Source organism: Ostrinia nubilalis, chromosome 22, assembly GCF_963855985.1.
Source record: "Ostrinia nubilalis chromosome 22, ilOstNubi1.1, whole genome shotgun sequence".
Taxonomy (NCBI): Eukaryota; Metazoa; Arthropoda; class Insecta; order Lepidoptera; family Crambidae; genus Ostrinia; species Ostrinia nubilalis.
Genome location: NC_087109.1, coordinates 12,575,685 through 12,590,503, shown reverse-complemented (window position 1 = coordinate 12,590,503; position 14,819 = coordinate 12,575,685). Strand labels below are relative to the sequence as shown.

At 42.1% G+C, this 14,819-nt stretch overlaps 1 protein-coding gene across 1 annotated transcript; it reads left to right on the top strand.

Moving 5' to 3' along the window:
* Window positions 1-794: 794 nt before the first annotated feature.
* LOC135083097 (nucleolar protein 9) lies at window positions 795-11,735 on the top strand. Its single transcript, XM_063977863.1, has 9 exons — window positions 795-1,079; window positions 1,301-2,180; window positions 2,901-3,054; window positions 3,699-3,824; window positions 3,940-3,993; window positions 4,477-4,644; window positions 5,855-6,004; window positions 7,250-7,405; window positions 11,480-11,735. Exons 1-9 carry the CDS (start codon window positions 881-883, stop codon window positions 11,726-11,728), a joined length of 2,136 nt encoding a protein of 711 aa, XP_063833933.1. The 5' UTR covers window positions 795-880; the 3' UTR covers window positions 11,729-11,735.
* Window positions 11,736-14,819: the final 3,084 nt, after the last annotated feature.

The window sequence follows — 14,819 nt, the reverse complement described above, 5'->3', positions numbered from 1 at the left end:
AAGACTGAGACGACTACATTATTTGTCTTCTTCGCCCCGAAGCTATTGGAAGGGCCATTCCAGCAAGAATGCTTCATTGATGGGCGCCGGGGGACGCTATTTACATTCACAGAACGTCTACAAAGTTCTTGGTACACACATTTGTGTCTATAACAGGCTATCGCGTCGTCTGTCAGTATTATTATGCATAGCATTGTTAATTATTAATAGTTGTATGCAAATTAGTTTATTATTATTGATTGACTGAGTAGCCTTTGTCCGTGTTGATTTTGGTTTGTATTAACTAAGTACCTACTTATTAGCGTTCTCTGTTTGGAAACAATAATGTAAAAAATCACGGGATGGGTGAATAAGATACTCGGCAAACGTGTAGGTAGGTAATGTAAACGAAAAAGATACAAAATCAAGATTAATTAGCTTAGCTTATCTAACAAAAAAAAATATTTTTGTATTAATATACCTACTATGGATATTAATATCCATGTAAAGCCAATACTGCTTGAATATTCTTTGAAAATTGCGCTATTAACCTATTAGTCGCCAACTCACTTTCTGTTTTGAAAATAAACAAAGTCCCCTATTAGTGAATCGTAAAAATACGCACAAAATAAAGAAAGCATTAATTTGTCTAAGTATTAATATTAAAGAAATGTGATCTGATATTGTCTTCTATAGAAGACTGCGGCGGTGAAAGGTTATCATTTGCCATACTACACGTGCTAGCTTGGTTGTATAACTATGCATGCTGTTGCTAAAAAAAGAAAATTAGCTTGACAGCAGTGCTCTCACTGACACTGACAGCTCATGTTATGACAACATAACCTCTCAAGTCCACCTGTTTTTATTTGTTTGTGTTTCAAAACCAGGAAAATATTACAAAATGAGTGAAGAAACCCCTGCAAATGGTTTCCCCAAAAAGCGGAACCGGACTAAGCGTAAAAACTTCTTGGCAAACGCGAAGAAATATGCGAAAAAGGGGCAAATGGGCCGCGGCACTCGCATGCCCGATGAATTGTACCAATACTTCGTGGGAATCCTCGATGCTATGAAGCAAGGAGTTGAAAACAAAGAAGAAAGAGGTAAGTTTGTCATTAAAGGCTGTTGGGAGGTCATTTTTGGTGATTAAACTTATTTATTTAATGTCTTCAAAAGTTTCAAAATGAAGGTTACTTTGGCTTGTATATTTTTGTACCCTATGAAATTGGCCACTAAATGTTGTCTGAATGAAGGCTAAGTTGACCATATTGTATGTTTTCACTAGATAAAAAATAATAATGATAGTATTTTCTCTAATTTTCAGAATCACTTGTGAACAACGTTTTGGAACGAACTAAAGATGAAGAGCTAAATATAGTTGGGAATCAGCTCGGTTGCCGAGTGATCGAGCTGCTGCTGCCGTTCGCATCCGCTGCAGATCTGGAGCGTTTCATCGAAGTCCTCTCACCTGAACTACGTAGACTCTGTTCGGACAACTTTTCTAGTCATGTCGTTGAAACGTTACTAAGAGTATCCTGTGAAAGAGCTATAGAAAAGTTGCAAGTCATAGAAGACGAAGAAGAAGTGCCCAAAAAGAAAAAGAAGACAGAAACGGAACCGGAATCCGAATACAGTGAGGAACATGTACAGAAATGCTATGAATTCACGATTAAAATCTGTAAATATGCTCTCAATAATTTAGAAGACTTCGTATGGGATTCATATGCTAATCACATTTTGCGTAGCGCTTTAAAATGCCTCAGTGGAATTACACTACTGCCTGGTGAAAAACCCAAAACGAATATGTTCAAAGTGACATTGCCAGATAACAAAGGCATTCCTCCACATTTGACGAAAATGGAATACAAAATTGTACCTGACGAGTTCAAAGAATTAGTGAAAGAGTTTGCTAACCGATTGTCTGCTTGGCCCCAGTTTAAGGATTTACCGTACCAGAATCTAACGTCAGCATTACTGCAAGTGTTACTATATGCAATCAGAAATGTGGATAATTCAATAACTAAAAATTTGTTGAAGAAGCTCTTGGATGAGAGCTTTGCGCCTGATGATTGGGTATCAAATGCCAACGATGAGAAGAAGAATGATGAGAAAATTGAAGTGGACAGTAAAGATAATGTTAAGGAGAGCAGCAATATGGAGAGTGGCGAATTGCCTCCTGTTTTTGGAGATCAATCAGCTGTTAGGTAGGTCTACATTTTTATTTTTTTAGACAAATATTTTTGACCGTTTCTTTATCTCTTTGTGAATAGTTATAACATAGTCACCATAAACTGCAAGCTGTTAAATAGCAGCATATTATTTGTCATAATATTTTCCACTTGGTTCCAGAACAAATTGCTAGTGTGGAAAAACTAGGGTGATTGCTATAGTAATTAGCCTATACATAGTTATTGGCATATTGTATTGTATAAGTAAGAGACAAAAATATTTACTACATTGGACTGAAAAAATATTTGTCTCTTTTCCTCTCTTAATGACTTCCATTAGGCTTGTTTCTTTTTATTTAAGGCAAGTTGGCCAATAACTATGTATTGGCTAATTACTATAGCGTTCACCCTAATTTGGTTTAGGCATGGTATCTTTTAGATTAGTTAAGTGGCATAAACTAATTAATTGAACAACAACATTCAACTATTTTGAACTAATCTCTTTATTTTATTCTTCACTAGCTTTCCGCCCGCGGCTTCGCCCGCGTGGAATTTTGTCTGTCACAGAAAAACTTTATCGCGCGCGTCCCTGTTTCAAAAACCGGGATAAAAACTATCCTATGTTCTTTCCCGGGACTCAAACTATCTCTATGCCAAATTTCATCAAAATCGGTTGCGAGGTTTAAGCGGGAAAGCGTAACAGACAGACAGACAGAGTTACTTTCGCATTTATAATATTAGTTGGGATTGTTCTAGGCTCTTGGAGGCTGCGTTATTCGTGGCCAAGAAGAAGATGTATACCCAGATCTACGCCAAGTGCTTCATCAACCGGCTCGGCCAGCTGGCCACTGTGCCCATGCTCAACTTCACAGTACAACGGCTCATTGACAACTGCCAGTGTAAGGAAGAGGTATGTACATTGCTTAGACACCGCTCGCACACTCACTGCGGGCGCGCGTCGCACAGTCGCGACAGCAATATAATTACGCGCGAGCGATAAGGGTGGGTAGCTTGGGGTCATTGGACAAAATTCTACGTGCTCACGGACCAGGCTTTATATTACAACAAATACATTAGCAGCCAGCACTAGGCTGCTGTGTTGTGGGTGCTGTTCGGCTGATTGCTATTCATGCAGGTGCTATTAGGACGGATGCTCTAATTCATTGATTCTCAAACTTATTTGAGACGCGCCCCTTTTCGACCATACAAAAAATTCCGCGGCCCCTCTCCTTTAGTTAAGATTATTTTATTGATCGTATCGAGCAGTCTGGAATGCATTCTCTCAGCGGTCGCAAGTTTTTTATACTTAAATACACAGATGGACAGCGCCCCCCTTTAAAGGTCTTTGCGCCTCCCCTGGGGGGCGCGCCTCCCACTTTGGGAACCAATGCACTGGATGAATCCGTCGAAATTTTCAAGTGTAAACGTTATGTTTTCTCGAAGTAGTCCAGTTAGAGCACCCGTCCGAAAGCACCCACCATATAACAGTAGCCTACTGCTCAATGATTATATTATCGTAACAAAGACGATCAATATCAACATCTGTTTTATCAGTTCGAGCCGATGTTCGACGAGCTGAGCGCCAAGTTCGGCGCTTTAGTGATCGGCAACACCGGCGTGCTCGTTGCGATCGCCAAGGCCTGCGTGCGGCTGCGAGCGAGACAGGCGCTGTTCGTCGCGGTAAGTTTACATAAAATACACTAGTAATTGTCCACCAGCTCCACCACAAAGAAAGAAATTATACAAAAGATACGGCACAATTTAGGCGGTTTTATCGCTAAAAGTACACAAACAGTTCGAGCCGATGTTCGACGAGCTTGCTCGCCAAGATTGCGCGCGAGACGTCCCGGTAAGTTTATGGTTGGTTTCAGCCAAATGACGTCCACTGCTGGACAAAGGCCCCCCCTAAGGATTTTCACAACGACCGGTCCTGTACCTGCATCCAGGTTCTTCCCGCGACCTTCACCAGATTGTCTGTCCACTTAGTGGGAGGCCTGCTGCACTACGTCTTTAGAGAATTTTTATAGTTCTACGAACTGGTCCAGATGTCGCGATTTTACTCGCGTGATTTGGAGATACTATACTACTAGTGGTTCATACAGTGCGAGTGACAAAAGGCGTCACTTGGACAAGTTCTTAGTGCCTCGCTCACTGCCACAGCCACTTAAGTTTGACCTGTGGCAGGTACTTTGGCTCTCATATGAATCCTCATTTTTAATTTGATCACATAGGGAAACTCGAAGCATATCCTCCATCGTCCTTCTTTGCGTCTAAGAAGGCAGCAAGGTGCACCTCATTTCAAACATAATGATGACGTCAATACTATTTCCAGAATCTCGAGGCAGCCCTAGAGTGCAGTACCGAAGCCGGCCAGAAGTACTTCTCAGTGGCGTGCTTACGTCTCCTACCGCTCAGCCGCCTGGACACGTCACAGCTGCACGACGACTACTTCATACACGTGCACGGCTCCGTCATGCTGCAGAGCATCCTGGAGTTCCAGGTGAGTCGACACTACTGTGAATAAATGTAACACACTCCCTGTAGTATCTTGAGGCAGCCCTAGAGTGCAGCAGACAGACACCTAGAGGCAGCCCTAGAGAACAGCAGCCAGACACCTAGAGGCAACCCTAGAGTTCAGCAGTGAAACATCTAGAGGCAGCCCTAGAGTGCAGCAGCGATGCATCTAGAGGCAGCCCTAGAGTGCAGTAGCAACACCTAGAGACAGCCCTAGACTGCAGTAGCAAAATACCTAGAGGCAGCCCTAGAGTGCAGCAGTGAAACATCTAGAGGCAGCCCTAGAGTGCAGCAGCGAGGCACCTAGAGACAGCCCTAGAGTGCAGCAGTGAAACATCTAGAGGCAGCCCTAGAGTGCAGCAGTGAAACATCTAGAGGCAGCCCTAGAGTGCAGCAGCGATGCATCTAGAGGCAGCCCTAGAGTGCAGTAGCAACACCTAGAGACAGCCCTAGAGTGCAGCAGCGATGCACCTAGAGGCAGCCCTAGAGAGCCAGGCACCTAGAGACAGCCCTAGACTGCAGCAGCGAGGCACCTAGAGGCAGCCCTAGAGTTCAGCAATGAAACATCCAGAGGCAGCTCTAGAGTGCAGCAGCGAGGCATCTAGAGGCAGCCCTAGAGTTCAGCAATGAAACATCCAGAGGCAGCTCTAGAGTGCAGCAGCGAGGCATCTAGAGGCAGCCCTAGAGTGCAGCAGTGAAACATCTAGAGGCAGCCCTAGAGTGCAACAGGGATGCACCTAGAGGCAGCCCTAGAGAACAGCAGCCAGGCACCTAGAGACAGCCCTAGAGTGCAGCAGCGAGGCACCTAGAGACAACCCTAGAGTGCAGCAGTGAAACATCTAGAGGCAGCCCTAGAGTACAGCAGCGAGGCACCTAGAGGCAGCCCTAGAGTACAGTAGCAAGACCCCTAGAGGCAGCCCTAGAGTGCAGTAGCAACACCTAGAGACAGCCCTAAAGTGCGGCAGCGATGCACTTAGAGGCAGCCCTAGAGTGCAGCAGCGAGGCACCTAGAGGCAGCCCTAGAGAGCCAGGCACCTAGAGACACCTATCGACTCGTCACTACAAACTGGTGGCAGGAATCACTCAATAGATGGCGCTGATACAAGCTTACAACGGCACACGCCTCCTCGCCAAAACTGCATCGCGGTTGTAAATATTTCCACCTTAAACCCAAGAAAGGAAGCGATTCACCTTAGCTTTCTTTAGTGGGCGATCTCCAGAAGTACTTCTCAGTGGCATGCTTACGTCTGCTGCCGCTCAGCCGCCTGGACACGTCGCAGCTGCACGACGACTACTTCATACACGTGCACGGCTCCGTCATGCTGCAGAGCATCCTGGAGTTCCAGGTCAGTGGATACTTGAAATGAAGGATAAGGACATTGCTGTGAATAAATGTAACACACTCCCTGTAGTATCTAGAGGCAGCCCTAGAGTGCAGCAGACAGACACTTAGAGGCAGCCCTAAAGTGCAACAGCGATGCGCCTAGAGACAGCCCTAGAGTGCAGCAGCAAGACCCCTAGAGGCAGCCCTAGAGTGCAGCAGTGAAACATCTAGAGGCAGCCCTAGAGTGCAGCAGTGAAACATCTAGAGGCAGCCCTAGAGTGCAGCAGTGAAACATCTAGAGGCAGCCCTAGAGTGCAGCAGGGATGCACCTAGAGGCAGCCCTAGAGAGCAGTAGTGAAACATCTAGAGGCAGCCCTAGAGTGCAGCAGGGATGCACCTAGAGGCAGCCCTAGAGAGCAGCAGTGAAACATCTAGAGGCAGCCCTAGAGTGCAGCAGGGATGCACCTAGAGGCAGCCCTAGAGAGCAGCAGTGAAACATCTAGAGGCAGCCCTAGAGTGCAGCAGGGATGCACCTAGAGGCAGCCCTAGAGAGCCAGGCACCTAGAGACACTTATCAACTCATCACTACAAACTGGTGGCAGGAATCACTCAACAGATGGCGCTGATACAAGCTTACTATGGCACACGCCTCCGCGCCATCGTTATCGTTTTAGCGCTCACCAGTTGGCGCCACTGTAGAATAAGGTCATTGTCATTTGCTAATGGCAAAGACAGTGGCGCCAACTGGTGAGTGTTGAATCGGTAAGAGGACTATTGCATCGCCAGGTTGGCGCTATTTGTCGAGTAAGGCTCTGCGCGCACTGATACTGGTGGTGACTTTGTCACAGTGACACGTGACAGTCTCTCTTCTCTTTTACACTTTTATAAAGTGAAAAAAAAAAGAGAACTTAGTACATATTTTTGCCTTTGGAGAGACATACTGTTACGGTGACAAAAGTCATCACCAGTGGCGCCAACCTGCATTGTGCCGTTACGATTTGGTATTTCTTTGAGGTGTTTGAGTAAATTAAAGTACATCAATCTATCTACGGTACCTTACTCTCATCATCATCATATCAGCCATAGGACGTCCACTGCTGAACATAGTCCTCCTCCAATGCTTTCCATGCTGCCCGGTTGGTAGCGGCCTGCGTCCAGCGCCTTCCTGCTACTTTTACGATGTCGTTGGTCCACCTTGTAGGTGGACGTCTCACGCTGCGTTTTCCTTATCTTACTCTAAAACAACCCATTTTACGTCGTTCCCCAGAGGCCAGCCAAAGCCGTAAACAGCCTGCTAGAGCTGTCTGCTGAAGAGTTACTGGTGGTGCTGCGTGACGCGAAGGGCTCGCACGTGGCCGACGCCTTCTGCCGCAGCGCCTGCGTCGGAGGCAAGGCACGGGACAAGCTCGTGTGGAGGCTCAAGGTAGGGATACGCTTGTGTGGAGACTCAAGGGACAAGCTGGTGTGGAGACTAGGGACAAGCTGGTGTGGAGGCTCAAGGGACACGCTCGTGTGAAGACTGAAGGTAGGAACAAGCTCGTCTAGAGACTGAGGGACAAGCTGGTGTGGAGACTAGAGGGACAAGCTGCTGTGGAGACTAGAGGGACAAGCTGGTGTGGAGACTAGGGGTAAGCTCGTGTGGAGACATGGTAGGGACAAGCTCGTGTGGAGACTAAAGGGACACGCTCGTGTGGAGACTAAAGGGACACGCTCGTGTGGCTGTGGACACTGAAGGGACAAGCTCGTGTGGAGACTGAAGGTAAGGACAAGCTCGCTAGAGCCTGAGGGACAAGCTCATGTGGAGACTAGAGATAGGGACACGCTCGTCTAGAGACTGAGGGACAAACTGTTAAGGAGACATAAGGGTGGACACTGGAGGTAGGTTACCATCTTACGCTGGTCTGGCCCAGCCAAAGCAGTGAACAGTCTTCTAGAGCTGTCTGCTGAAGAGTTACTGGTGGTGCTGCGTGACGCGAAAGGCTCGCACGTGGCCGACGCCTTCTGCCACAGCGCCTGCGTCGGGGGCAAGGCAAGGGACAAATTAGTGTGGAGACTCAAGGTTTGTATTTATCTGGGGGCACGGCAGTGCCCCCACCAAGTCGAGCAAAAAAGCGGCACGGCCGTACCATCCCTTTCTCGAAGCAATTCAGGCCATTTTCGACCGCCTGTAACTTCGTTGTGGATAAAACTAGAAGGCTGAATTTTCATTAGCTATGCAGGCATTGTAAAGACACGGTATATTTATGGTTACTGACTGACTCACTGACTCACTGACTCACCGATCATCAAAACTCTAAGGCACTTCTAGCAGACCTAGAAGCTTCAAATTTGGAATATAAGTAGTGTTTGGTGTATGAATCAAGGAAAAACTAAAATATTTGGGGGCACGGTAGTGCAACCGCCAAGTCGAGTAAAATTTTTCAATTTCGGTCCAGTTTTCTAGATACATAACTGCTGTCTACAAAATACAAAAAGAAATGATATTTGGGGGCACGGTAGTGCAACCGCCAAGTCGAGTAAAATTTTTCAATTTCGGTCCAGTTTTCTAGATACATAACTGCTGTCTACAAAATACAAAAAGAAATGAGATCCCATCAAAAACAATACTTGTCAAAAAAACCAAGTCTCGCAACTCAGTTGTTCTACGGTAAAAAGTTGTGAGATCCATGTAATACCAAGTCCAGGCCAGGAAATCTTTAACGTTTTACATAAATATATTGACTTGGCCATCGCATGAAAACACGTGTAAATTAAATTATTTAGTGCGATGGCCAAGTCAATAATTTATGTAAAACGTTAAAGATTTCCTGGCCTGGACTTGGTATTACATGGATCTCACAACTTTTTACCGTAGAACAACTGAGTTGCGAGACTTGGTTTTTTTGACAAGTATTGTTTTTGATGGGATATTATTTACAAACTATATTATTAATATTGTTTAGATATTGCTGAATTTACTAATATAGATTTCTGTGCCCGTATCTAACCATTTCTGTAACTTCTTTTTCTTTTCAATTTATTTGTCTACCGGTCTAGTTTCAATCAATAATAATTATAATTGATGTTACTAATATATTGCATGCGGTGTTTACCTTAAATTAATTGTGCATTTAGTTATTACCACTATGGCTGTATGTATACTGTAGTAGGATGAATTTCTGGTAAACTAAATAAAATAAATAAAATAGATAGGCTATTTATCTTTCTGCGGATATCCTTATTTCTGATTCGATCATGCAGGAAACTCCAAGGATATCACGCCCCATGGCCCTTGGGCCTTGTCTTCTTATCAGGCCCATAGCAAATATGGGTTAAATATGAATGGATTCGGGCAGCGCAGCACCGTTCGTTGTAGAAATCCTTGGGGAGGCCTTTGTCCAGCAGTAGACATCATTTGAGTGAAACGAATGAACGAACGAATAAATGTTCGACTACTCTACTCTCTAAGTTTATCATCATCATCAGTCTCCACTGCAGAAGTCGTGGCCCTCTTAATAATTAACTTTAAAAAAAAACCGACTTCAAATTCACATGGTGGTCCCATTGGTCCCACCCCTTGTGATTATTTACGCAACAAAAAAAGAATCGTTCAAATCGGTTCATAATCGGCGAAGATTTCTCAGAGAAAAGGGTACACCTCTAAAGTTCTTCCCTTGGGGGTGAAATATTTTCTTTAAATTCGCATGAAACCACCCTTTTGATAATACCTATTCAACAAAAAAATAATCGTTCAAATTGATTTATAATCGGCGGAGATATTGCGTATAAAAAAGTTCATCCCCAATTTTCCACCCTTGGGAGTTGTTTTTTCTATTATTAAATTTAAATGGGACCACCCTTGAGGTATTACCTATTAGAGATGAAACGGATAGTTGTTTGGCCGGATACCGGATACCGGATATCCGGCCAGCTGCTAGGCCGGATAGCCGGATATCCGGCGGCCGGATAGTTGGCCCATTGTCTCGTTGCATGTCGTGACGAGTTTAGCGCCGCACAGGTGCTTCGAACGCGATCAGTGGGTCTATTAGTAGACTAGACTAGTCACACTTTTCGAAAATCGAATCAGTCCGAATAGAATGTCAGATTTTGCCACTTGTCTAGGGGGCAGATCAATTCGGGCGATTTCGGTTGCCATCGTGAGTGTGTGATTGAATAGCGAAAATTAAATTAGTTTACTTGCTGCTTAATCTGACTGAATTGCATCAGATCATCAGTGAAAAAAAGATCGCCTATTTTTATTTGGCAATATTTTGACTTAACAGTTTACTGTTTATGTATTCGTCATTCACTTGAATAGCCCAGAAAAAGAAATTAGTTTTTTTAAAGGCCTTAATATGGCTTTTTGTAACTTTTTGGACTTTAAATAAAAGACGTCATTATTATATGCCATTTTATTGATGTTTACCTCAAAGATTAATGTATTTCATTTTATTAATAGGAAATTGTCGTAGTTTTTTAATATCCGGTATCCGGCCGGATAGTGAGTTACTATCCGGTATCCGGCCGGATAGTAAATTTAGGCCGGATATCCGGCCTACCGGATAGTTACCGGATATCCGTTTCATATCTATTACCTATACGAAAAAAGATTTGTTCAAATCGGTTCATAATTTTATTGGCGGAGTTATCGCGTAACAAACATAGAAAAAAAACATACGGGTCGAATTGAGAACCTCCTCCTTTTTTGAAGTCGGTTGAAAAAAAGAAAGTCTTCTTCTTCTTTTTTGATGATGTTGGCAATACACGTCGAGGTCGACTTGATTTGTGCCATTTTCAAGTATATAAGTGATACGAGTTAAAAATGAGATCAAGTAATGATATAATGAAAGATGATTGATGATACCCCTTCCCACCCCTTGAGTCTCAGTAAAGTTGTGGTGCTTTACTGAGACCTCCTATGGACAATTTGACAGAACCAGAAGAATCACGATGCACTGTTTTGCTTCACTTGCCCACACCCATGCACGTTCACGAACACTCAATGGTTAATAATCCACCATTATTACACATTAATAGTCGCCCACACACGAATTTGAGGAAATAAAACATGACGGTAACTTGACGCTTCAGATTTCCGCCAAGAAGTCCAAAGAAAGTCTTGGAATTACTTGTTACTAGCGATGGGCGATTGTTCGAAAAAAAATAGTCGAATGAATCGACAATCGACCAATCGAACTTTCGATTGTCAATTTAGTAATTCGAAAAAAAAATCGAATAATAATCGACAATCGAATGATAAATCTATTTACCTATCTTTACGCGACGATTCATTCGTTATAGTAGATAGTAGGTAGTGCGGCGCGCGCTCTCAGGACCGCAGTGAACGAATCATGTTATTCGTTAGTAATACGGCGCGCGTCGATTAATCGAATGACTGCGATTGCTTATCGAATACATTCGATTATAGAGACCATTGGATTAATTCGATTAATTAAGTAATAATCGCCCATCGCTACTTGTTATTGGTGTCAACTATACAATTCCATGCTCTTTCCAGGGCTACTACCAAACGCTGGCGTTGTCCCAGCACGGCTCCCGCGCTTTCGAACGCATCTTCGAATCCTGCAGCCCTGAACAGAAAATAAAACTGATGGCCGAGATATCAGACAAGAGCAGCCTCCTCAACGGGACCGACTACGGCCGGATCATAGCGCAGAAACTGGACGTGGACACGTTTAAGGCCAACCAGCAGCGTTGGGAACAGAAATATTTAAAGAGAGCAGCTGAGAGTGGAAATAAAGATTAATTCTGTAGTGCTGTTTTATTTTACACTCTTGGAAATTTTGGAAAAGTACGCCTATGACAGCTCATTGGAGTTTGACGTTTTCTGGTCTCAGTTTTAAACCCTGCCGTTTTCTGTGCAGAATAGATGTCTACAGGGTGTTAGGTAAATGGGTATATGAGCCGACACTAGCCCATGTTAACATGGGCATATAAATGGTAGCTATGGTGAAGTCAGAAATTTGATATTATCATTTTAATTTTTTTTAATTTTCATACAAAATATTGTTTATAAAATCCGATTTGTATGAAAATTAAAATAATTAAAATTAAGATATCAATTTTCTGACTTCACCATACCATTTATATGACTATGTTAACATGGGCTAGTGTCGGCTCATATACCCATTTACCTAACACCCTGTATAGTATGTAAATAATAGAAGTACCCAGCTTTTGGGACAAGTGGGGAGCTAAAATTTCCAGGAGGAGGGGGCAGCTGACCTCTCTGCCCCTTCTCCCCCTCGGTACGCCGATATGTAAGTATATTCTTGATTCCTGCAGCCCTGAACAGAAATCCAGCTGATGGCTGAGTTAGAGGACAAGAGCAACCTCCTCAACGGGACCGACTACGGCCGGATCATAGCCCAGAAACTGCACGTGGACACGTTTAAGGCCAACCAGCAGCGCTGGGAACAGAAATATTTAAAGAGAGCAGCTGAGAGTGGAAATAAAGATTAATTCTGTAGTTGCTGTTTTATTTTACACTCTTGGAAATTTTGGAAAAGTACGCCTATGACAGCTCATAGGAGTTTGACGTTTTCTGGTCTCAGTTTTAAACCCTGCCGTTTTCTGTGCAGAATAGATGTCTATAGTATGTAAATAATAGAAGTACCCAGCTTTTGGGACAAGAGGGGAGCTAAAATTTCCAGGAGGAGGGGCAGCTGACCTCTCTGCCCCTTCTCCCCCTCGGTACGCCGATATGTAAGTATATTCTTGATTCCTGCAGCCCTCAACAGAAGTCCAGCTGATCCCTTATTTTCCTGTGTACCCTTGGCTGTTCCCTTGATGGTACAGTGGAAAATAAATTTTAACCGCTGTACCCTTGGCCGTAAAACCCAACCAACTTAAATTGTACACGTGACCAAGAGGACTATCTTTTCTTGAATTTGGCCAAAAGACAAAAACAAATGAACATCGATAAAAACAAATGAAGTAACATGGATGTAGATAAAAGTAAAACCTAATTATAATTAATTAAGTACATAGAATAAAGACAATATTACGCCATTTTTAACCGACTTCAAAAAAGGTTACACATTTTTTTTTCTATTTATGTTCACCGATTACTCCGTCAATTGTGGACCGATTTTCAAAATTCTTTTTTTTGTTCGATAGGGTACACTTCTGAAGTGGACACATTGTCACCAAGTCAGGATCTCATGATGGGATCTTAGGGAAATCGAGGGCAACCCTCAAATTTTATAAGCACGTATATCGTTTTTCATATTTATTCTAAAGATATTCAAGTATAGTATGCATCTGGTAGTCATCATCTAATGTTGATGAGGTGATGATGGAAGGTAAAACTCCTTAAAGCTTAGGAGTTGGAGAATAATTCTTTAAATATTTTAGGTACATATACATATAGGTATTACCAACTTATTATTATTCTGTGGTATTACTTCAGGTTTTTTAGGTGAGCTGATGATAAAAGGTCGAACTTTGTAAGTTAATAGTTAGATGATACTTTTTAGTTGCCCATATTTAAATTAGGTAGTTAGCCTGTATTTGTAGGGAAGATTATTTACACTTAAAATGGAAAACTATAGTCTCAATCTCATTAAACATAGGTAGGGGAACCTGTTGTACTTAGGCCAGTTTTTCGAATTTTGATTTTTTGAAAAATAATGGTGATAGTTAAACTTGTCTAGTGTAGTTATATTTAAAGATCATTTAATTAACTACATAATTCATTCATAAAATTGTGTATAATTTTAAAAATTTGGGCATACTAGCTGCTAGAAAAAAAAAGGGAAAACTGTCCTAGGTACAACAAACCAGATGTACCTTGGACCGTGTACGTTGTACCTATTTAAATTTAAATAAATGCTTATATTCGCTTCAATTTGTTAATTTTCTGTTAAATTATTATTTGAAATACCAATTATTACAGTTATTAGCAACAATATCTAAGTAAAAGTATTTTTTTAAAAAGATCCTCATCCATATTTTTTGCACTAATTATTTTTCACAATTTTCTGGCAACAAATCACTTAAGTTTAAGCCGGCTCTCCAGTCCATGTTTAGCCTTACACAATCGACAAAAATATGACAATATTCAACATTTTTTCTAGAAAATTTTGTTGAATGTTGATATGTTATGTCGTGTAGGACAAAATACGCGCTGGAGTGGCTTTAACTTGCAATCTAGTTTTTTTTTTTTTTATCTTAACTTAAATTCTAGCAAAATATCCATTAAAACCGCTTTATCAACAAAAATAATCTTAAAAAAGTCATATGAAGATACATTAAACGTAAATTTAAAAAAACATTAGAAATTAAAAAAATTATCAAAAACAGACTTTAAATTGCTATTTTGAGGTCTTCGGGGCATTGTTTCTATAACAGTATAATATGTTTTTTTTATTACAATAAAATTCTCATTAAAACGTAATGAAAATCAGTGACCAAGGTACATCGCTAGTTGGGTGGTCAAGGTACAACATTACGACTACTTCACTTAATAAGCATAATAAACCCACTTCCATTTGAGCTTAGGATCTGAAACTCATATCGTCCAGTAGCTAGATATATAAAGATTATGTTCTAACTATAACCGTTTTGTCAAACATGCAACATTTTTCATAAATTGACATGAAGTAAACCTCCAAAATCTCACTGCGTCAGTGTAAAATATTAAATTACCATTTTTTCTTGTACTTGCACGGCGTCGGCGAATCTTAGCTAACTTCACGTTAATGTTGACAAATAACGTATGTAATACCCTAGACAACTTTTCATAAAACCGTATAATTTAAAAAATATATACAATTGTTTTAGGTACAACTCTGTCCAAGGTTCAACAGGTTCCCCTACTGTCCATATTCAGAGGT